Source organism: Octodon degus, unplaced genomic scaffold (assembly GCF_000260255.1).
Source record: "Octodon degus isolate 3935 unplaced genomic scaffold, OctDeg1.0 scaffold00195, whole genome shotgun sequence".
Taxonomy (NCBI): Eukaryota; Metazoa; Chordata; class Mammalia; order Rodentia; family Octodontidae; genus Octodon; species Octodon degus.
The window spans coordinates 3,901,733-3,924,913 of NW_004524771.1; the positions used below are offsets into that span (position 1 = coordinate 3,901,733).

Below are 23,181 nucleotides of genomic sequence, written 5' to 3' on the forward strand. Positions count from 1 at the left end.
TGTTACTTACCTTCCCATGATTCTAAAGGCAAACATGAGCTACTGGACAGTGTTAAGCAAAAATACAGCTCAAAAAGACTGTCCAGGATAGTTCTTCATTGCTCTGCCCACAAGCTAGAGTTCAGTGGACCCATGCCCCCTCCCCAGTTTCCACAACCCCACACAGTGAGTAACAAGCTCTTGGTTTTACTATCAGGCTCAACACATTTAGCATTTGGAACAACCCCATCCCTTCACCAGGCATATCCAATCCCAACAAGATGGTACCTCCTGAACCCTTCTATCATCACCAGATGTCTCCTGTTGGGGGCCCAGAAGAATCTTCAAGAAGCACTTCCCACCTCAAGGAAGAAAGCAAATATAAAACAGGCCCAAAATAGTATGGGTCTGAAAAGCTGAATAACAGCCACTATAATTACATGTATTTTTATCTGTTGTCCAAAAAGGAGTATTGGATCATTTTTCCACAGGTTTCTCTATGGGAGTTCATCTGTTCATTCTCAAGCACTCCAGAGTTATAGAACAGAACATCAACAGAAAAGAGGCCTCAACAGAAATGAGGCAACAGAGAACATACCAGATGAACCCAACTGAGCAAACAGCAAGGCCATGATACCAGTATCTACTGAGGGTGGTGACTCCACCATGACACAGCAATTGGCATGCCAAAGCTCTACCAGAAAATAGAACCCAAAAGACAGACAAGAATAAAAGCTCTTGGCACAGGGGCACACCTGCAGAGAGGCTGTTACCCATAGTTAAGTATGCTCAGCCCAAACACTATTAGTGACAGGAAGGCCAGGGCTGATGGAAAAAAAAAAAAAAATTGGTGTCTCGGTTACTTTTCTCTCATTGCAGGGACAAAATACCTGACACCAAAAATTAAGGAGGGAAAGGTTTATTAGTTAGTGGAGATTGCAGACTAAACTCGACTGGCTCTAAGGCAGAATACATGGCAGTAGAAAACAGCCAAGAGCAAAGGCCAAAGGGAGGAGCAGTGGCAGCAGTGGCAGAGGCAAGCCTTTCTCCTTTCCTTTTATTGCCTTCAGGCTATCTGCCCCAGGGTGGGCGTAGCACTCACACTCATAATCCCAGCCTTGGATCATGAATTAATCACAAACTCTAGAAGCCACCCCAATGGCTGCATGAGGCTTTGTGCAGACACCTAGATACAAACCATAACAGCTGATAAGAAGCACTGCCAAAAGTAAGCCACACTGCCCAGATCACCTTGGCACACAGCAACAGACTGGGCCTGATGAGCACGAGAGACATCAGTATGGGCTTGAAGTCACAGCAGATGCCCAGGGTCTGACAGCAACAACTGGCTTCTATTCTTCCTCTTGGTCCCTTCAATCATTTCTTTGGGCTTCACAAGCAAAGAGGTGCCACACTTATCACTGGTTTCACCATCCTGACTCAGAGTTGTTCACAATTAAAGCTAGGTGACAAGGAAGATCCAACTCCTATTTCTAGCCAGGAACAAAAAAGCCAGAGGGTAGTAGACAGAGCACCGACTCTGAAATCAGTCAGCTGAGGGCAAATCCGGGTTGTAACATGCTAGCAGGCCCATATCATGTGCAGGTCACTTACAACCTTCAAGTCTCAGTTTCCTTACCTGTAAAGAAGCCATAATCATCAAATTAAACAATTCATGTGATGTATTTAATAGTGTTTACCAATAGAATGACCCCTCAACTTATGCTAACTGCTATTACCATCACTGTCATCAATATTTTTGCTTGCTTTAAATAAATAAATGCCACCAAAAGCCTGACAGGTTACAGGGTACCAAGCACATGACAGGCCCTCAGAGAGCACTAACTAAAGTAGTTCTGTAGGATTAATAACCAGTTTCTTCAACTAATAAATTAGTCAAAGCTGACCAAGTAGCTCTGTGGATTAGGCACAGGGGTCAGGGGTTCAATCCCCAGGCCTGCTGTGCCGACCCCACCCCCAGGGCGCATTGAGACAGCAATTGAGACCAGGTGTGGTGACACAAGCCTGTAATCCCAGAACTTGGGAGGCTGTAAACAGAAGAATCACTAGGAGTCTGATCTAGTAGTGAGACCCTGAACACCCTGTAGACCCCTAAGTATCTGAAATGGAAATTTAAACACACAGCAGACATTCGATATCAAGGAATTATTATTAATTTTTAGGTATTATAGTGATATTATAAAGCTTTTTTCCTTTTCTTAAGGAGCATTTATGTTTATTAACAGTGTATTTCACAATACTCAGGATTTCCTTTAAAACACTATTTGAGGATAAATCCTGAGGGGATTTCACTGGCCTTATAAGACCCAAAAGCTACAACTCTTGTTGCATAGGTCCTGCTTTACCTTGGTCTTAACCATCCAGTAGAAAAGTATAAAAACGAAATATAAGAAGTAAAGCCATGGTGTTATGTTGAGCTGTAGGGTACTCTTGCCAACAATTTCTGACACTGCCAGTCAAGCGGAAGACCCAATACTATTTTGGGCTACTGGACTCTTTTAAAATATTTTGCTGAGTTTACATACCTATAATACTCAAATAATGGAACATAACAAAAAAACATATACAGATGAATGTCCATTTTGTATCTGTGTATTCAAAGTGGTTAGGATAGATATATAGTTACATTCTCTTAATGAGTAGAGTGATTTGTTCTAATGGTGTTTGTAAATAGGATATCATGTCCACATCTTGTACAGCAATTAACCACTAGGAAGAATGTATGCAATGTGTTAATTATTGAAACTGTCCCACCAATTTGATGTGAAACTGTCTCACTGTTATTTATTAATAAAATTATGGGAAAAAAAACACTATTTGAGGTTGAGGAAATATAATGACAAGGATGAAGCAAGACTGGCCCTGGGCTAATAACTGTTAAGTCAGGTGATGGGTCCAAGAGACTCTGAATACGCTTCTGTTAAGTTTTACATAAAAACACTTTTGGTTCATCTATAAAATTATTGAAGTAGTAGTCTAAAAACAAAACAAAACAAAAAACCTAAAAATATTTTTAATGAACACTCTTGGACTTGCCTGTAGGACACAGCTGTCTCTTCTGCTTTTGAAAGACCTTCATCAGGGACCTAGTCACTCACAACCTGGAAGCAGGGAAACCCACACTCAGATAAAACCCTGCAGGCTGTGGCCAGCCCTCCTTATCTCCAATCCCTCAGTGTCCAAGGGCCAGTGCAGCTGGGCTTCTGACACTGCCTGTGTCATTAACTGGAGTCAACAGAAACAACTAAGCAAAGTGCAGATCCAAGAGGCAGAAAAGCCCACGGTGTGGCCATTCTGTATGAATTAGAGGCTGAGGTTCATTTCTTAGGAACCTGGGGAAAAGGAACATTTGCAAGGGACCCCAGCCCAAAACGCCCTCTGTTCAAAGAAGTCCCTCTCTCCGGCAGTCCAATCTGAGATTCACTGGATGGATGTAGCACAGATCTGTTATGAGACTCTTTAATACATATTATTGTTATTGTGACCATTCATTTTCTATTTGAATCCCCCCTTTCTAAAATAGATTCTTAAGTACTTGGAAATGTAATCATCTAGAATCTGGAACTTTATTCAAAACCCCACAACAGAATAGGGAGTTGGACAAATTAAAGAGGAAAACTGGCCAAGAATTTCTAACAGCTGAAGCTGAGTAATAGGATACAGGAATACTATATTATTCTTTTTTTTATATACGTCAACTTTTCCATAAGAAAAGATTTTAAGAATTCCTAAAAGGTTTGTCCCTCTTAATCATGCACACTAGTGAGAAATACACCTCTCCTGCTACAAGTGAACTCTTTACCACTTTTCAATCAAACACAGACAAGTATTAAACACTCAGTTTTGCTTGGGGAACAAATCTATTTCCCTCTTACATAAGGTGACAGTCTAGTCTTAATTTACTCAGTATCATACAATTTTAAAATGAAACAAACAGAATTTTATATCATGCTCTTCTTTTGAGCATAAGTTTACGATAGATTTTAATTGAGTTCTTCCTCTCAAGTCCTTACATGAATTCCAGTATTTTGTTTAAAAGCCCATGTTCTGGGCTGGGGAGATGGCTCAGTAGAATAAGTGCTTGCCTGGCAAGTGCAAGGTCCTGAGTTCAACTCCTAGTAGTGGGAAAAAAAAAAAAAAAGCCCATGTTTTGCTTGCAGAAAATCACTCCCAGATACATCAAAAGTGGGTGCCAATTTGGGAAGCAAGCACTGGTGGGACCACTGGGCCTGAGGTCCCAGCTGCTTCACGAACCCTTGCATTTACTAAAATTGTTCTCACATCCACAGTTATCTACAGCATGTGATTATGGATGTATTTTCTTATCAGCTTGATATTTAAGCTTTTCTATTAATAGTAACTATAATTTAAATGAGAATAAATGTCATTAATATACAATTTATTTCACCCATGAGCAAAAATTCAGGGACTTAACTACTCTCATGCAGTAAATGATAAGTATCCTATAATTTGAAAAATCAGTCAACAGCTAGCTGAGCCTAGCCATATGGAAGGAAGTAAAGCTCTGTTTGCAAAGGGTGAACTGATAGTGCTGGGTACAAGGCACACAGAAGGCGCCAACAGCTGCGGTATGGACTTAAGAAAGCAAGATTTGGGACAGTCAGAAGCAGCATGAAGTAGCTCAACTCTGGTATTCAATGAATGGAAGAGAAAATGGTGAGAAACAGCATCTATTAATCTTTTATCTATAAAAAGCTTATAAATTGGGATAGTTTGGTGGTAAGGAACAGAAACAGATTCTAATCTAAGCTAAAAGAGAATTTATTATAACAATGAGAAACAGAGGAATCTGGTTTAGAAAAAGAACTAGGCCTTAATCACCTTGGAAGAGTCTTATGAGATCAACTACAACTGGTCTGCTTGCTATTGAACAAATGGCTTTCCATTTGTTGATTTCCTGCACAACTCAGGAGTTAAGAGTCCCACTGCCCCAGCTCTGGTCAAATCCCCATTTGTGATCCAATAAAAAGGCAGAGCACTTGGATTCCCATCCCACCAAGACAGCTGGCAGTGGTGGGAAATCAAAACAGAGGGAAGAAAAAGGAGGCATGATGACACTGACCTGCTCCAAGCTCTGACCTGGATACTGTGTGTTTAACCCCTAAAGCAACCCTCTACTAGGTTTTACTGGATGTATTTCACCAATGGAGAAACTGGGCTTAGAGAGACTGGGTGGCTGCCCAGGGACACATAGCCCAAAGTAACAAACCTGAATTCATTCTAAAATTAATAGCATATGTCCTCTAAGTCACCAAGCTGCAGATGGCAACAGTAAAGAGATGCAGGATCAAAGTCCAAATACTACATTTTTCATGTTACATTTTTTTCTTTTTTGTTGTTACTCGTTTCATTGCTGTTGTTTCATTTTGTTTCTGAGGCAGAGTCTCACATAGAGTCAAAGCTGGCCTCAACTCACTATTTAGCCCACGCTGGCCTGGAACTTACAGTGACACTCCTGCTTCAGCATCCCAAGTGCTGGGATTGCAGGTGTGTGCACTATGCCTTGCTATATTTTTCTTGAAGCCAACTGTTATTCTGTTGAATGGAAAAATCTCTAGAGATGACTGTAAAGTAAAGAAATTCATTTGTAAGAAGCAAGAAAGAAAGTCTTAGATCTGTCTTGGATATGGCTAGTATTTTATCCTCAAAATCCTTGGTAAGAACATATCTACCTCTTCTGGTGTCTAGATCTTCAATAAGGATGGAGTTTGCAAAAGAAATTCTGACCATCATCACTATAGTCCCAAAGAAAGAGGGAGAAAGCTATGGCTAGGAGTCAACCTCTGCACAATGACATGGAAGCCTTGGCTCCATATTGCTACCTTGGCATGTCAATCTGCCTCCTGACAATACATGGCCAGGCCTACTTCACCTAAGACCACACTACATGTCTGCCTTATTGGGGACCATTTAGCTTCCTAAGCATAGGCACTGCCTCATGTATGTCTGCAATTGATGCTCACACCTGGGATGATGAAGAACAAGATTATCCACAGAAAAATAGAATAGCTATGCCACATAAGTTAGTGTGTAATCAAGAAGGAAAACTTCATGTGAGTAAGCAAGGGCCACATAAGGAGCATATCTCCCCAGCCTCATCTTTCTGGCTCATCCCTATGCTGATCAACTCTGTTACAGGACAAAGGAAGCTGCTGGAGGAGAAAAAAAGAAGCCAAAGGCTGGAGATGCAGAAGACAGCAGGGAATTTTCTCAATGAGTTTCGCTTCCCCTAAAAACTGGGTACCTAAAGGAAGCCTGACTATCCCACCAAGCCCATGTCTCCTCTTCTTAAATATCTAATTCTTTCCATCATGAAGCTCTGAGATATATTTAAGATGTAGCTGTGGTGGTCTGATCAACATGCTTCCAATCTGGGGTTCCAGAACTCACACTCAGCATCCTGTAAGTCTTTCAGTAAACAACTGAGTCCATTCAACAGATTGGCACTCTGTGCAGTACAGTACTTATAGGGTTCTTACTCTACACTGTCACCATAGCAGACAGTGAAGATACAGCTGAAAAGGACATGTGCGCATCACCCCCAGGAAGCCCCTTGTCACCTGGTCCTCCCAAGTCCCTCAGAACCAGGCACTTGAGGCACAGATGAGACATGATCTTCCCTCCTTCCATGGGAGCAAGAGGAAGAGCACAATATCTCCTCAGCACCATCTCAAATGCTGATGTTGCCACAGGCTCTGCCATCTGCTGCTGGTTCTCTTTGTGCCCATATTCACTGTCTCAAACATTACTAGTAATAGTCTCTTCTGTTAACTTCTGGGATTTTTTGTTGTTGTTTTTGCTGTTTTATTTTCCTTTGAAGAGCTCAGCATTCCAAAACACAAGTCAAGGGTTATAGGCTTGTGATCTGGTACTTAAGTGCCTGGGTGATTCAAATCACAGTCTGCTTCTTACCAGCTGAGAAATCTTTAGAAAGGTACTAAATCTCTCAAGGCTGCATCTGTGAGCTGGAGCCAGCAATGATGTCTTCCTCAAGGAATTCTTCTGAGGGTCTCAAGAGTTCACTAATATTTAAAAGCCTCAGCACTTGGACCCATATATAGACACTTCATGCTACTAGGATTATAATGACCTCCATTCTAGTGTTTTGTTTCCCCTTCCAGATTAAATTTCACCCAACAGAATTACTTCTTCTTTCCTTTGTTTCTTTCCTTTTTCTTTTCCAGGGATAGAATACAGAGCTTCACACACAATAGGCTTCACCACAGAGTCACACCTCCAGGCCCAAAACAAACTCGCTTACTACCTCTACTCGCTGGCACTTAAAGCTTACCCAATATTACCAAATGATTATATAGTATGGAGTTTGAGTTCTGAGCTGTTCAGACACTGGATTAAAGGACACCAAGGACAAATGTGTTGTGCACATGCACAAATGGGGGAAGTGATTTTTATGCTTCTGAAGACAGCAAGAGGAAGGACAGGAAGCATGTTCAGAAATTCCCTTTACATTCAGCTGAGTCACAATAGTTGGGATAGTCCAAATAGCCATTTCATTCAAAATAAAAAGTCTTTGCTTCCTTTCCCTTTTTCAAATGGAAAGAGACTGCCTCAGCTTTTCCCCCATGCTCTTTTATTATTCTATTTGCACAAATGTTTATTACTATGGGTAAAAATCAACCCATTAACAAAATGACAGAGCAGCATCACAAAGAACACAGCAAGAACTTCATTCATGCAAATACAAAGGGTTCAGCAAACGTCTTGGTGTAATGAAATGCTAATCTATTCATAGATGAAAGAACCACATTTTGTAACCGAAGAATGAAAATCAATCTAGGATAGTACACACCATTTGAGGAGATCTCTCCTTTAATCTCATATTGCTTTCAGCTTGCCGACTGGAGGCAGCAATTCTGCTGGTGCCAGCTAAGAGAATTACAGAAGGAAGAGAAGCTAAAGGCTGGCAAAGGAAATCTCTAATGGGTACCCATATACCCCTGAACCACTAGCACCCTTTTTTGGCAGTTTAACTCTCACAGGACAGCAAGGTGAGGGGATCTGACAGTGAACTTCCGGTGTAACTTGATCTTCCCCTCCTATCTACCTGAAGCCATCCAAGAGAAATGATGAGACTTTCACATAGTAAAGCCAGTGGTGACATGACTGCCACACAACCTTCAAGACACTACTGTCTAACTCAGCTACCTTTCTGGCTACAGCACCAATTTTCTCCCCCTCATCCATTGAGTTCCAAACCCACGCACATCACACCTTCTGCCCCTCCAACCTGTCTATTATTTCCCAGCACAGGGCTTTGTCTTTTGTCTTCCCCATGTAGAAAGCAGACATCCAGTAAACACTGAATGAACTAACAACTACCACAGCAGGTCCAGCAGCCACTGGCTGTCTTCTCAAAGCTGTTATGCAGGCTTGTATCTGTGCACCTTGCATCTATGGTGAGATCCCTGCTTCAAGGCTAATGCTAGTGCCCAGTGGACTCTGCACAAGAGGTACTTTCTCTAATGGGCACCCATATACCAAGACTTGGCCACTGCACTTTTCCCTCTGGTCTCCTGAAATACAGTCCTCTCCTTTTTAGTGTGATAACCCTTTCACCTTCTCTGATTAATCAGCCCTTCATTCATTCAGTAAACTGAGACACCCCTATCCTTTTATCCTTAAAAATATATTCATTTAAGGACTACTTTTCATCACTTGCTAATGAATAGCTCCTGAATATATGGACATGTAAAGGCACCTGCCTTCCAAGGATTGAGTATCCAGTGGGAAGAAAAACATACAGAATGTCACAATGCTAAGGGCCCACCTTCCCACTCCAACTAGTCTTCTGGGGCATGAACCAACAACCTGGGACTCTGACACTGTCACTAGCTAACAAGTCTCTTCACCTCACTGGACATATTGGGAAGCAGAGGTCATGTAGGGACAGGACAGTTTCCGTGCTCCCGCAGACTCTCAACCCAGTTCTTGCTCTTCTTCACCTTGCTCTAGCAAAGACCAAAGCTTGCCTCCTTGTGAGTTCACCTGTGTTAGATCAAATTGCTTCTTGTGTCATCTCCCTTGCTTAGAGTTAATTCAGGAACCAGACTGTTATAGTTGGGAGATGAAATGCTCCTCAAAGACTCACATGTTGAAGGTATTATGTGAAATGTAGCAGTGTTCAAAAGTGACTGGATCATGAGAGCTCTAGCCTCAGCAGGGGATTAATCCATTGATGGATTTATGGCTGTAGGAACTATTTGGAGGCAGCAGAAATTGTAGCAGGTAGAGCCCAGTCTGTAGAAGTCAGACCTTGAGGGCACAGCCCAGAGACTATATCTCATTCCTGGCCCCGTGCAATCTCTCTTGGTTGCCCTTCCATGCACTCTCCCCATGATGTACTATATTACCTCCTTGTAGGCCCACAAAGGAGCCAGCCAACAATGGACGGTAACCTCTGAAATGATGAGCTAAAATAAACTTTTCTTCCTTCAGAGTAATTTTCTCAAATATTTTGTTGTAGAAACAGAAAGCTCACTATCACATAAACAATACACACTCTGAAGAGTGTGTACTGAACCAGAAGTGAGCTTCAGGGTTACTTTTCCAATGCCCTACTTCTGAAGCCCAAGTCTAATTTAGGCATCTCTATAACAAATGGTGATATCTTTCTAGTCATAAAAATACAAATTTATTCACTGTAGAAGATCTAGAAAGCACTGGAAGTATACTTGTAGATTTGTGTATGTATATATACACAGATGCTACATATAACACTACCACCAAGCAACCATCATAACATATACCCACAACTAGTGAAAAGCCTCCAAGCTTTACCATTAAGTACGGTGACAATTAATAGTTTCTGATAAACACTATCATATCAAAGTTCCTTGAATTCTTATATGTCAACAATATTTTACCAGATAGCAAAGATGAACATTATCAAATACCTTTCTGTTATCTATCAAGATAATATGTTTCTTTTCCTTTAATCCATAATGACATGACATACATGGATGAATGTCCTCACATTATACCATCTTTTAAATCCTAAATAAAATCTACTTTGTTCCCCCCCCCCCTTTTTTTTTTTGTACTGGAAATTGAACTCATGGCTTCAAGCTTGCTAGGCAGGTGCTGTGCCACTGAGCTATACCTCCCGCCTCTAAACTCTACTTTTTAATGTGCATTCTTCCTTTAATATGTGACTGAGTTAGGTGGAGGGATTCTCTTTTTTTTTTTTTAGATTTTTTTCTTCTTTTTGTGCTATTTGTTAGGTAGTGCCCACATAGACTAAGATACAGATATGTATAATGTGAATTAGCTTCCACTTTCAAAACATAAATTCCAGATATATCTAATTAAATTATATTATAAAAATAATAAACTTTACTTTTTCTTATCCACTACACTGATTTTATCTGATCCATCCTGGTTGTTTTTGTTCTAAATATGGAAGAGTATGGAATTGTTTGGTTTCTTTACTAACAACCCTGGTGTGTGTGTGTGTGTGTGTGTGTGTGTGTGTGTGTGTACCAGGGATGGAACTCAGGACCTTGTGCTTGCCAGGCAGGCACCTACACCACTCAGTTATCTCCTTGGCCCAATCTCCACAGCAGGTGAAAGTAGGAGCAAAGGCACACAATAATCCTAAGTAGTCCTTACCTCAATGAGCTTCCTTTCATAGGAGCTTGCTAGCTCTTCAGCAACTTCTCCGGGCTTCTGTTCAGGGACAGTGACTTCTCCATCAACATTCCAGAGATTCGGCACAACTTTAGGAAAAGGAAGACACTCGGTAAGTTTTAAAACTAATCAAAACTAAACTTTCTGTTTTAAAAGTTTAAAAACTTTTTTAAAGGAAAAAATATTTTTCCCCCATGGTTCCTCCAGGAAGAAGGTTCTTCTTAAGGGGGACGGGGGGAATCATAAGTAATAATTGCTTCAACATGACAACATTCTCAAGCATTAAGTACAATATAGGAAATGATAAACTGCACTTTAAAACAGTAAGAATTGCCAGAAAGAGTCAGGGTTAATCTAAGCATTTATCTCCATCTCGGGAAAATAAGTAATGCTTCTGCAATGCAGCAACCTAGACTCGCATCTTTTATAATGGTCAAATTTCTCTTTCTCCAACAAAAGGAAAGTGATGCCACGAGTCAGTGCCTGCCTGTAGCCTGTTATAGAGTAGCAGTGGGGTCAGGTTGCATGTGGAACCAAGAACTAGCCTTTGTAAGCCCTCCTTACAATGATGGCAAAGAGCATCTGGAAAAACTCTAAACCAACACACAAGGTCAGCACAAGGCCAGGCTAGAGGGCAAGTGATCCACGGTCAGAGAGCAAACAGGCAAGGCAGACACCCTTTTATTTCCACTACAAGGTGTATCTGCTTCATCTAGAAGAGCAAATAAGAAAAACTGGGAACAAACCAGATTAATTCAAGAAAAGCACAAGAATCAGAACAGGAAAGAATACCACCAGTGGGTAAGAAAAAGGACCAGTGGTGTGTTTTAAGAATATAAATGAGCCTCCAGTTTCAAAACAAGTATCAAGTACGCAGCCTACATTTCCTGTGTGTTATGAGAGATGAAAAGGAGAGGCAAAACAAGGATTTAAACCTAGCCTCAGGGGCAGGGAGTGGCCTCCAGGGAGAAAGGGAAAGTAAAGAAGGCTGAGCAAGTTGAAACACCAGGTCCCCAAGCCACCAGTGGTTAGGGCCCAGTGACAATAAAGCATTTCCACCCAGCAGTAATGATCAGCAACAGACTGCAACTTGAAATAGTTACTTAAGGAGAAAATGTAAAGGACTTCTACTGAAAGATGCTAATGGAACACATTAATTTACATTTACAATCTCTTAAAATCCCATTGAAATATCAATTTACTTTTTAATTGCCCTTACGGAAAAAGAATTATACAGAAAACAAAACAAAAAAACCATAAAAGTTAAAAAATAGCAGGTAGCTGATATTAAAGTTTCAATCTAGATAGAAAAAAGGGGAGGAGGAGGAGAGAGGGAGGGGAGAAGGAGAGAAGGGAGGGGAGTGGAGGGGAGGAAAGGAGAGGGGAGGGGTGGGGAGGGAGGGGAGAGGAGAAGAGGCAAAACTAAGTAGAAGATGTAGAGCTTAAGGATTCATATTAACACAGTGAGAGAAGCAATTTGTCTGGGTGGGCACCTCTAAACCATCCTCTGCTGAAGGGGAAGATAAGGCAGAGGAATCATTCATTCCACTGGGCTAAGCTGATACAAGCACAACACCTACTTTACCTATTCTCAAGTCCAGAGGACTTTATTAGACTTGAGAGGAAAGGAATATTTGAGTATCCAGAGAAGGCAATACAAGAGAAATCTGAGTGACAAGTCATTGGAGAGCTAAAAGTAACAGGTTATAATACCATTCTGTATTCTTTACTTATCACTCAACAAACCAGTCAGTGTGAAGAGAATCATTTGTGATTGAATTCTGAATGTCAAACCTAAATAACAAATATAAACACTGTGACCGATCAAACTAAAACTTTTGATTTGTGGCTTTTCTGACCATGACATATCAGTTTCAAAATTGAAAAATGGCAATTAAGTATCTCAGGAGATAAAGATACCTCTCTATTTATGTTCATAATGGCTCTCTCTGAAGTCAAGAACATAATGCTTTAAAACACTGGTCAGCAATGCAATATTAGACCCAAAAGTTAATCATTAACAATTTCACTCTATTTTGAATTGTTTTTACAGTGTTCATAACTTTTTATTTTTGCCCTGGTAAAAAACAAATAAATAAGATAGCTGCTGATATCCAACAAGATAGAATCTTTCACCTATGTAGTGGGATATTTCCACTTTGGTAAAAAAATTAAATTGCCATTTTTAAAAAGACCAAATATAAAGATAGGCCAAAAGCAAAAAATAATTAGTGGTTGCATTGTATGTATTTAATGTATGTCAATCCTGATTAACAGTCTTAATTGTCAGGCATGTGAGACACCTAGAAGATCAGTAAAGCCCATTGCTTGGTGTGCCTGGGTAGGTTATGCGAGCACAACCGAAAAGATACCTGATTCCTGCTCTCTGCTCTGAATGACCAAAATTTACTCATATCCATATTCAATGGATTCTCAGAAAAATTAAAATAATGATATGCTTCAAGCATTTCAGAAAAAAAATAATTTGTGAAGCCTCCCATTATGGCTTTTACTTAGATGTCCCCCCTAAAGATTCATGCAGTTATAGGTGCTGCTTTTCAGAGGTGGCTGGACCTAGAGTGTGTGCTGATTCATGGTGGAATGCTAGGATTAAGGGTGGGTGATTCCTGGATCAGCCCACTGGTTGCTTTGGCAGTGGCCTAATCCCATGCCCTGGACACAATATGAGGGACAGAAAGAGGCTGGTCTTCTCCCTTGCTGCTTTGCTACCTTCTGCCCATCATGAATGTTTCTCCTCTGTGAGGACCGTCAGTCATGTGTCATTCTGCCTTGGAGCCGGTCAATTATGGACTGAAACCTCTACCAACGGTGAGCCAAATAAACCTTTTCCCCTTTAACTTTGGATGTCAGGTATTTTGTATCAGCAATGAAAAAAGTAAGTAAGACACTTCCAAAGAGGATTCACCCTGGTCATTTAATCTCATGCCAAAAGTGAACATGGTATATTACTTGTCTAGCACAGGGTCCTATGTTAACCCAATCTACCTAGTTAATATCCACATTATTCACAGGAGAATCTACACTTTATTTAGTTGCCTATCTACTCAGTAGTCAGAAATTTTCACCTATAATTTCAATGATGGCATAATTATAGAAGTCAGACTTCACATTAAAAAAAGGAATGATTAAGCAAAAACAATAAGCCTCCTCTTGTAAAATTTCAATAGTCACACACTGAAACTGTGTTTACTGGAACTACAAAGGCATTTACTTTGAATCAGAACTAGTTTCATATTCTAGAAAAGCTATGTGTTAGCATCACGAGCTGGTCATGAAAACTTAGAATATCTCATGTTTTTCACTTCACTGTAGCCTGCTGAATCTGTTTGGGGCATCTGTGATAAGTCATGTGAAATAAGTAGATGCTATGCTGGTCTCATCAGCAGGTACCAGAGAACACATGGAGTTTCTGTCTAAGTTACTTTAAGCAAAATTTCAAATAACATGGATCATAGCCTGGCAAACAGCATGATAAGGTTACTGTGTTGCTTTTAATTTAAACAAGCTTAGCATGATCCCAGACACACACAGTGTGAGGTGCTGGTGGTAAAAGCAGATAAAGAATTATTTTAAATTTAGATAAGTTTCTTAGATACTCTAATGGACACAAGGAGTTACTCCAGGGACTGTTTCTGTGTGCTGGGGAACCTGAGATACTTTAAGGTTCTGGAGGAGAAAGGCTTCCCCTGGTTGAGGTGCTCATGATTCCAACAAGACAGTAGGTCCCACTGTTATTACAGCAAAAGAAACAGTATTCCTAACAGCAACACACTCCATCTTCCAGGTGTTCCCTGAGGATGGTGGGGAGCATGGTGGATGAGACACTGGAGTCTGCAAATAGACAAAACATCCAGTGGATGACCTTAGGTGAGTCTTTCAGGGACTCAATCCTCAACTAGCTACTGAAAGATTTATTAAGTGCCAGGAACTAGATGACCCAGAGATATAGTAAGGAAAAAGTACCAATATTGTCTGTAGCTTATATTCTCATGGAGGAAAGGTTGGTCAGGAAAAAAAAAAAAAAAGGACTATTTGTGGCCAGGTATGAGAAGTACTAAGGAAGCTTCAAAAGGGAGAAAATGGTTGAAAAAGCATGCTGACTAAACAATATATAAGCAAAGGCCTCAGTAGGAAAGTAGTATCTGAGCAGGGACCAGAATAAAGCAGGGAGTAACAGCATGTGGAACCCTGGGGAAGGGTACTCCAGGGAACAGCATGTGTAACAGCTCTGAGGTATAGGCCCCAGTTCAATGTGTTCTAGGAACAGTAAGGAGGCCAATGTGGCTAAAAGATAATGACTGGGGCAGAGATGACTGAGATTAGAGAGGGGGTGGTTAGGATTTGCAGGGCAAGGTATTTCATTCTGAACAAAAGGGAAATTCCTGGAGGGCTCGGAACAAAAGATGAAATGATCAGGTTTGCTTAGGTCACAGGGTCCAGAATTAAGCCCACAGCACTGCCTTTCCCAACTGGATCAGCAAAAAGCACCTACTAAATAAGGGTAGTGCTTTGCTGCTCAGACTTTTGTCCAGCAAGTACCAAAAGATCTAAAAGTTAAAGGAAGCTTGGGAAATGGTGGGTGTATGAATCTTAAGGTTCTGGAGGAGAACCTGCCCCAGGGTTGCAAGAGAGACAGGAAGATACTCAACAATGTCACCAGACTCCTGTTTGGCTCTAGCTTCACAAAGCCATATGTCATACAGGCTCCTCTCATAGGGACTTTTGTCTCTGGCTCTCAGAGGCAACACTAACATGTTATCGCTTTTTAGAGAATTCTCACCTTTGAAAAGGTTGCCATCCCAAATGAGAAGTGCTTATCAGCCTAAAGATTACCAGGCAAAGCCAGACTCAGTATGCAGCAAAGATGGTGAAATAACACAGACAAGAGATCATAGCTCTGGAAATAAATGGCTAACCGTGTGGCAAATAAAGTTCAATGTCATCTCAAGGTTCCATCCCAGGTGTACAACAGCCCTTGGACAATTTATACAATGCCAACTGACACTTGAAGAGACATCTCCATTTTAGAGGTGAGAAAATGGAAGCTGTCTTCAGAAGACACTCTAAATGATGAACATGATACCACAAAGCCCAGTCTGGTAGAACTCGAAACCTTAGTGCTTCCCAGCTCCCACTCCACTTCCTACCTTGGAACCCACCCCTCCCCCCCCCCAGGGCCAACCACTCTCTGAAACCATGTTACATTGCCAAAGGAGAGGAAACCTACCTCCCTATAGACAGTACATGCACACGTGCACACATACAATGATACAATAGAAACACAAACTTGCATTTTTAGTCGCTAACTGATAGTACAAGAGCACTATGAATTCTAAACTAAATTGTAAATTCAAATTCTAACAAGTTGAAATTTAATTGTTTAATGATGTAAGTCTACTTCACAGAGAGTTGACAATGGTCAAAAAGTCAGGGGTTAATATAGTATCCAAACAGAAAATATAACTCAAAGAATGTTGTAGTATTTGCTATTCAAGGAAAAATACTTCCCACAGAGGACAGATGTGTCCGTGTCCCTCAAAGACAGCTCATAAAACCCTTAGAATCTCCAAAGTGAGGGTCCAAGCTCCCTTTCTCTACGTTGAAGAGATGACTGGTAGCTTGGGGCTCCAACAAAACCTCCAGATGGAAGCTAGTTGCTAAGGGAACCACCCCTGGGATTAGAGGCCTGGAACCTTTGGCCCCATCCTCTAACATTAGGGAGGGCAGCAAGGCTGAAGATGATGGGTTGATCACCAATTGCAAACAATATACTCAACTATGCCCATCTAATGAAGCCTCCTTGAACACACAGCAGAGCAATGTTCTAAGAGTGTGAAGGGGCCTAAAGGGTGGCACCTCTAAAGGAGTAGAACCTCCTTTCCCTATTCCCCACACTGTATCTCTTCCAGCTGCCCTTCCTGATTGTATGCTTTACAATAAACATTTTCCTGAATTCCACGAGCCACTATCACAAGTGACTGGTCCCACAAAGGGGGTCAAGAGAATAATTCATTTATAGCTGCTTTGTCTGAGGCACAGTTCATACCTGGATCATGTAGTTGGCACCTGAAATGGGGAGCAGTCAGACTGAGCTCTTAATCTGTGGAGAGTATGCCACCTCTGGTTACTCTCAGTAATTAAGTTCAGGACATCTACCTAGCAACAGAGCATTGCCTAGTATGGGAGGAAACTGCATATGTCTCCCTGGTGTTGCAAGGCTGCTGTTACAAGTGGTGTGAGTACAGAAGGAAAGAGTTTCTCCTCCCAGACGTCACTAACTAGCATGACCTCTTAGACACATTACTACATTCCTCTGAGCTTCAGTTTCCTCACATCTAAAACAAGATAATGGTGACATCATTTGATCATCTGTGACAAACATGAGAACAGAAAATTTATTCTCACTCCAAATATTAATGTTGTTTGCAAAAATAAATGCAAAGTGAGAGTCTGTTTTCTTTTTACAACCAGAAAGCTGCTCCAGGAAAGGTTTCCACCTCTGGCCAGTCTTTCCAGAGAAATCTGCTCACCTGTTCAGATGCTTCATCTCTCCTCATTAGCTAAATATATAACCTATGCACAAGGACAGCTGGAAGTGACTGCTGCATAAAGCCAGAACTGTCATCACACTCTTCGCCAGCCGCATTTCCACCTGCTCGTGTGATGTAGCCTAGCAGAGGCTCAGATGCAAACTTTAGTTGTGTTCTTCTCCTTAGGTAAAAACCAGCTTGACAGTGAAAATCACTTCTTTGTTGGAATAAAACATGCAGATAGGTGTGCCAGACTGAGGTATTTCTTGCCCTGACTAAGCTATGTAAAAGTGTTTGGTGAAGAGAATTCTGGGACCTGACTGCACCCTACAGGGATATGAAAAGCCAGCTTGCTAGCGAAGGAATCAGGTGACAGGGACAGCTCCACATGGCATTTAAAAAGAAAAAATAGCTCATTCTACACTGCAGACGGATCCAGGTTTAAAAATTAATCCATTTGTAGAAACACATGTAATATGGCTGTTTTGATGAGGAAAGGTACCACCCAGGTATGTACACAGTGGTCCAAGCACAGACAAAGGACATAGCTAGGCTATTAACCTGGCTACGGTGGAGTCTGAAGAGCAGTAAGTAATGCTGTCATTCCAAACTTTCGAATCCTTTTTATTTGGTACAATTAGTATGTGTAACTTAACTTCTGCAATTGCCTGTTAAAGCAACAGAGCTATACAAGTCAGAGACAGACATTATACATTTCTAAGTCCTGTGTGAAAAAAAGACTTTCCATGGGAAATTATTATACATTCTCAAAACAAGACCTCTGGAATTTCAAGATCCCATGAAGATTTCTCTGAAACACTTTAATTCTGGGACTCTGGGTCCTGTGGTAGGCACCTACATACATACAGTGCAGATAAAAATGACACATCAACAGAACAAGAGGCCACATTATGCCTAAGATGTTGGATATTCAGACAGATAGTGAAGTTAAGCTTAACACCCTAGGTTGTATGGTAATAACAATAAGCTTGTCTTCTGGAGGGTTAACAACCTAAGTTTACAGACCAAAATTAGAGAAAAAGGAGGGCAGCAAGGAAAGCCTACATTTTGGCCCTAGCCTTCCAAGGTCAATTAAGTCTCAGGACATAGGAGAACTTGTACTGTAACGTCATGTAACTCAGTAGTGTCCCAAATTTTCTGATCAAGGAGATTATGGGGCCAAAGAGGAAAGTGATCGATGATGTAGAGTGTGCCTAAGGAGAGTCACATGGAGAGAAAACATTCTCTCAGGCTTTCACAGAGAGCACATTGGCCAAGCAATGGCCGTGACACATCCACATGGCTGACACTGACAAAGGATCTACAATCTGAGGTACAGGATCTCAGGATAAATCCTGAGGGGATTTCACTGACCTTATCAGACCCAAAAGCTACAACTCTTGTTGCATAGGTCTCACTTTATCTTGGTCTTAACCAATCAGCAGAAAAATATAAAAAACAAAATATAAGAAATAAAGCCATGGTGTTATGTTGAGCTGTAGGGGACTCTCGTCAACAATTTCTGACACTGCCAGTCAAGTGGAAGACCCAATACTATTATGGACTACTGGACTATTTTAGAATATTTTGATGAGTTAACATACCTATAATATTCAAATGATGGAACTAAACAAAAAAAAGGGGGATACAGATGAATGTCCATTTTGTATCTATCTATTCAAAATGGTTAGGATAGATATATAGTTACATTCTCTTAATGAAGACGGATTTGTTCTAATAGTGTTTGTAAATAGGATATCATGTCTGCATCTTGTACAGCAAATAACCACTAGGAAGAGAGTATGCAATGTGTTAATTATTGGAACTGTCCTACCAATTTGATTTGAAACTATCTCATTGCTGTTTCTCAATAAAATTATGGAAAAAAAAAAACAAGAGGGACACAATAGCACAAAATGTAAAGTCTAGATCACACAGACATGGGTTCAAATCTCAACCTGGTTCCTTTCTGCACAAAAGGTGACTGTCCTAGGCAAGGTCTTCTTCCTGCTGGGGACTAAGGGGATAACCACACCTATACTGTAGGGTGACACTGGAGGAATTAGAAAGGAAATGGATAAAGCTGGATGCCTGGTACAGGCCTGTACATGGCAATGTGCTGATAACTAACAGAACATCAGGTCGTAACTTTGACCCTTGACCACCTACCTAGATGAGAAACTCTACAACAGGGAGGCTCCATCTTGATTCTCTGAACCCACAAAATGACCAGAACCATATAGGACAAAAATTAGATTTTCAATATTTCCTCATAGAATTATTGATAAATGCTTACTTCAACCTGAACATATAAACAAGAGTCAACAAAACACAACCTCTCTCTCTTACTGGGGATTCTATCTAACTAACAGGATACACTTCACATGGCATGTTGATATACAAACTGACCATCTTCTGCCTGTTTTCATTTCTTTAAAAAGTTTGTTTTCTCAAATTATTTAAGTAAAACTATTTAAGTAAAACTTAAATAATTCACTGAAGGGGGAAAAACCCTTTTATACTTTTATGCTAGATAGAGAGGAGACAGACAGACAGACAGACAGACAGACAGACAGACCGACCGACCGACCGACCAACCGACCGACCGACCGACCAACCGACTGATCGACTGACCTTTTACTGCAAAACCACCAGGTATTATTTCCAACCTAGCCAGTAATTCATATGATAACTTACTATCTTTCTAGACAGCTTATATTCTAAGGTGAGTATTTTCTGACTATACACAACTATTCAACACACTGGACCACTATGACCCAAGAGGACACAATCTCAATGGCAGTTAACATTTACCAGGTGCTTGCTAAGTAGTCAGCACTTTGGAAGCATTTTATGAGCACTGATACATTTTATCCTTGTTACCAATATGCACATGACAGGACTGATTCCACTATCTTTAAAAAGTCCACAGACTGGGGCCCAGGAGATGGCTTAGTAGAATAAGCACTTCTCTGGCAAGCACAAGGATCTGAGTTCAATCCCCAGTTCCACCAAAAAAAAAAAAAAAAAATCCACAGAAGCCAGAAGTTGTTTCATAGTTACCAAGGAATAGGGTAGGGTAGGGGTATAGTGCAATAGCTAATAAATAAGGATTCCATCAAAATGTTCTAGGTATATAATGACTATGATTGTACAATATGGTGGCTATGCTAAAAACCAAATCACTGATTCTTGTATGTTGGCAGATTATATCTATATCTTTTAAACTGGAATATTCAGAGGAATACCAAATAGGTCACTCTTCAACACATCCTTAGCCTCTCATCCTGAAATGCATGCCACAGGTTATTCTTTCTGGTTATGTGCTAGTCTGTATATTTACATGTACAGGCATACATATATTTATATGTGTACTCTTATAAGTTTTGTTTTTTATACAACATGAATAGCTCAGGTTGCTGTGCAGCTATCTTTTATGCAATAACAGGCTGTGGCATTCAAACCCCACCAGCATACATGGACTTTCTGCTCTTTATCTTGGCTGAAAGAGACTGAACCACAGTCTAACTCTCAGTCCTTTACTGATCCCAATCAAAGAGTGCCACAGTCTAAGCCTTATACATACCTGTTTCTGCCTCTGTTGCTCTCTGTCTCTGTCTGTGTCTGTCTGTCTGTCTGTCTGTCTCTCTCTCTCTCTCTCTCTCTCTCTCTCTCTCTCTCTCTCTCTCTCTCTCTCTCTCTCTCTCTCTCTCTCTCTCTCTCTCTCTCTCTCTCTGTGTGTGTGAGTGTGTGTGTGTATGTGTGTAAATATTGTTTGTGACAAATTCCTAGAAAAGAAAATGAAGTTCAAGTTTTGGTAACTGGCCAATTCTCAAGGAATATTCTATGACCTTGAACAGCTGCAACACCTCTGTGGACCATAGCCACCTCATTTAGCAAACGAAGCAGCAGACTCTTCAAGTCACTTTCAGTTTTAGCATTCATTTTTAAACAAGATCCAGATGATGCACAAACAAAAGCTAAGCAGAGCTGGGCAAATGCACAAACTGAGCTCACAGCAAATCTACCTGGATGGCCTGGCCAAGAAAACACAAAAAAGCAAGCAGGAGAGAAACACCAGCAGCTGAAATGCACTCAAGGAATGATACTCGAGAGCTAGAAAGCTGAAGAGCAAGGACAAAGCCTCCCAATGTGAGAGAAATGAGAAACTTCATTGAAGCAAGTCACCCACATAGGTCTGTGCTTTGCAAAGATTCTTCTAATAAAAAGATGACACAAGTAACACCAGCAAGGACCTTGAACAGCGTGGGAAAGAAGCCCAAAGCCTGAGATACAAAACCAGTCATACAGAAGATTAAAGATGAGAAAAATGATTTTTCTTAAGAGGAAAGGTTAAAAAAAGCTTCACTCAATTAATGTTGAAATCTGTCCCTGTTCCAAGGACCTACAAGGAGAACATTGTCAAGGCTGAAATGGGGATATATACAGCACAGGAAAGAGCGAGGGGGGAGAGGGAGGGGAGGGGGAAGGAGAGCACCAAACCTAAGACTCAAAGTCATGGCAAAGTCTAATGTTTTGGGGGAGGTAGGTTTAGGAGACATATCATGTTGAAAGCTCAAATTCCCTTATCTAATCTGAAAAACACTACATGGTCAGGTCACAGTAGAAAGAAAAAAGGAATTACGAAGAAGCACACATGAAGTCTCCATGTGGCAGCTGCCTCCTAGGGGACAAAGAGAAGAACAAAAGAGAGTTCAAGTTCATCAGGTGGAGCCACGACTTGAGTGGCTCATCCACAGCACAAAAGCAGATGCCGCTGGAGACTGATCAGATGGGGGACTAGAGAATGGCAGGCACATCTATGTGGCAGGAACCTGACCAGAGAGGTCCATTAATCAGCATGGCTCTGAAAAAGGTGGACCACAGACCATCCTCATCAAAATCACTAGAGTAGAGATGCCATGGGAGGGCAACCTGTCAAAATCTCCACCACCACCACAACCAGAATTAATTCAGTGAGTCCAACAGGAAAGTCCAAGAATCCACATTTTAGTAAACATCCAGGGCGATTTCCATAACCATTAACTTCAAAAGCTAGCACATTAAGTAATGAGAAAGTATTCTAATAACAAAGAAACTAGGAATGCCCTGTGCACTCAGTGCTCCATGAACTTCCCAGGTATAATCCCATCTGATCAGCCTCCGGGGGCATCTGGCTGTGCACTGTGGATGAGCCACTCAAGCCACAGCTCCTCCTGACAAGCATGTACTTTCCTTCGTTCTTCTCTTCTGCCCCTTAGGAGGCAGCTGCCACATGGAAGCTTCATGTATGCTTCTTCATGATTCCTTTTTTCTTTCTACTGTGAGCTGACCCTGTGGTGCTTTTCAGATTTGATAAGAGAAGTTAAGCTTTCAACACGATATTTCTCCTAAACCTACCTCCCCCAAAACATTAGACTTTGCCATGACTTTGCATTTTAGGGATTTACCTCCCCCTCCCCTACCTCTCCCCTCACCCTCTTTCCTGTGCTGTATATATCCCCATTTCAGCCTTGACAATGTTCTCCTTGTAGGTCCTTGGAACAGTGACCTTCCCAAGTTTTCTTACCAAAACTTCTGGGTCTGTGACCTAAGTTAACTGGGAGTTGGACCACTTTTCATGGCCTCTTGTCAGTGATTGGATAAATTAACATAAAATTGAAGTAGGATGTGACAGTGAACATCTGTAATAGCAGAACTCTGGGAGGCTGAGATAAGAGGCTCAAAGTTCAAGCCCAACCTGGGTAACTTAGTAACTTAGCAAAAACTTTTAAAAAGCTGGGGATGTAGCTCAGCATGAAAGCTCTGGATTCCATACCCAGTATCACAAGAAGAAGGAAAACGAGGAAAAGGAAGAGCAGGAGGAGGAGGACGAGAAAGGTGAAGGGGAAGAAGAAGAAAAATAAGAGGAAGAGGAGAAAGAGAAAACAAGGAGGAAGAAGTAGGGAGGAGGGAAGGCAGT

The 23,181-nt window shown here is 41.1% G+C and overlaps 1 protein-coding gene across 2 annotated transcripts in view; it reads right to left on the bottom strand.

The window, feature by feature from the left end:
- The window catches only part of Snx29 (sorting nexin 29), a 626,724-nt gene that overhangs the window by 255,437 nt on the left and 348,106 nt on the right, over positions 1–23,181 (bottom strand). For both annotated transcript variants that reach the window (XM_023704394.1, XM_023704393.1), the window contains one exon: positions 10,651–10,757. In XM_023704394.1, the coding sequence (XP_023560162.1) occupies positions 10,651–10,757 (107 nt within the window). The remainder of the gene's footprint in view (positions 1–10,650; positions 10,758–23,181) is intronic.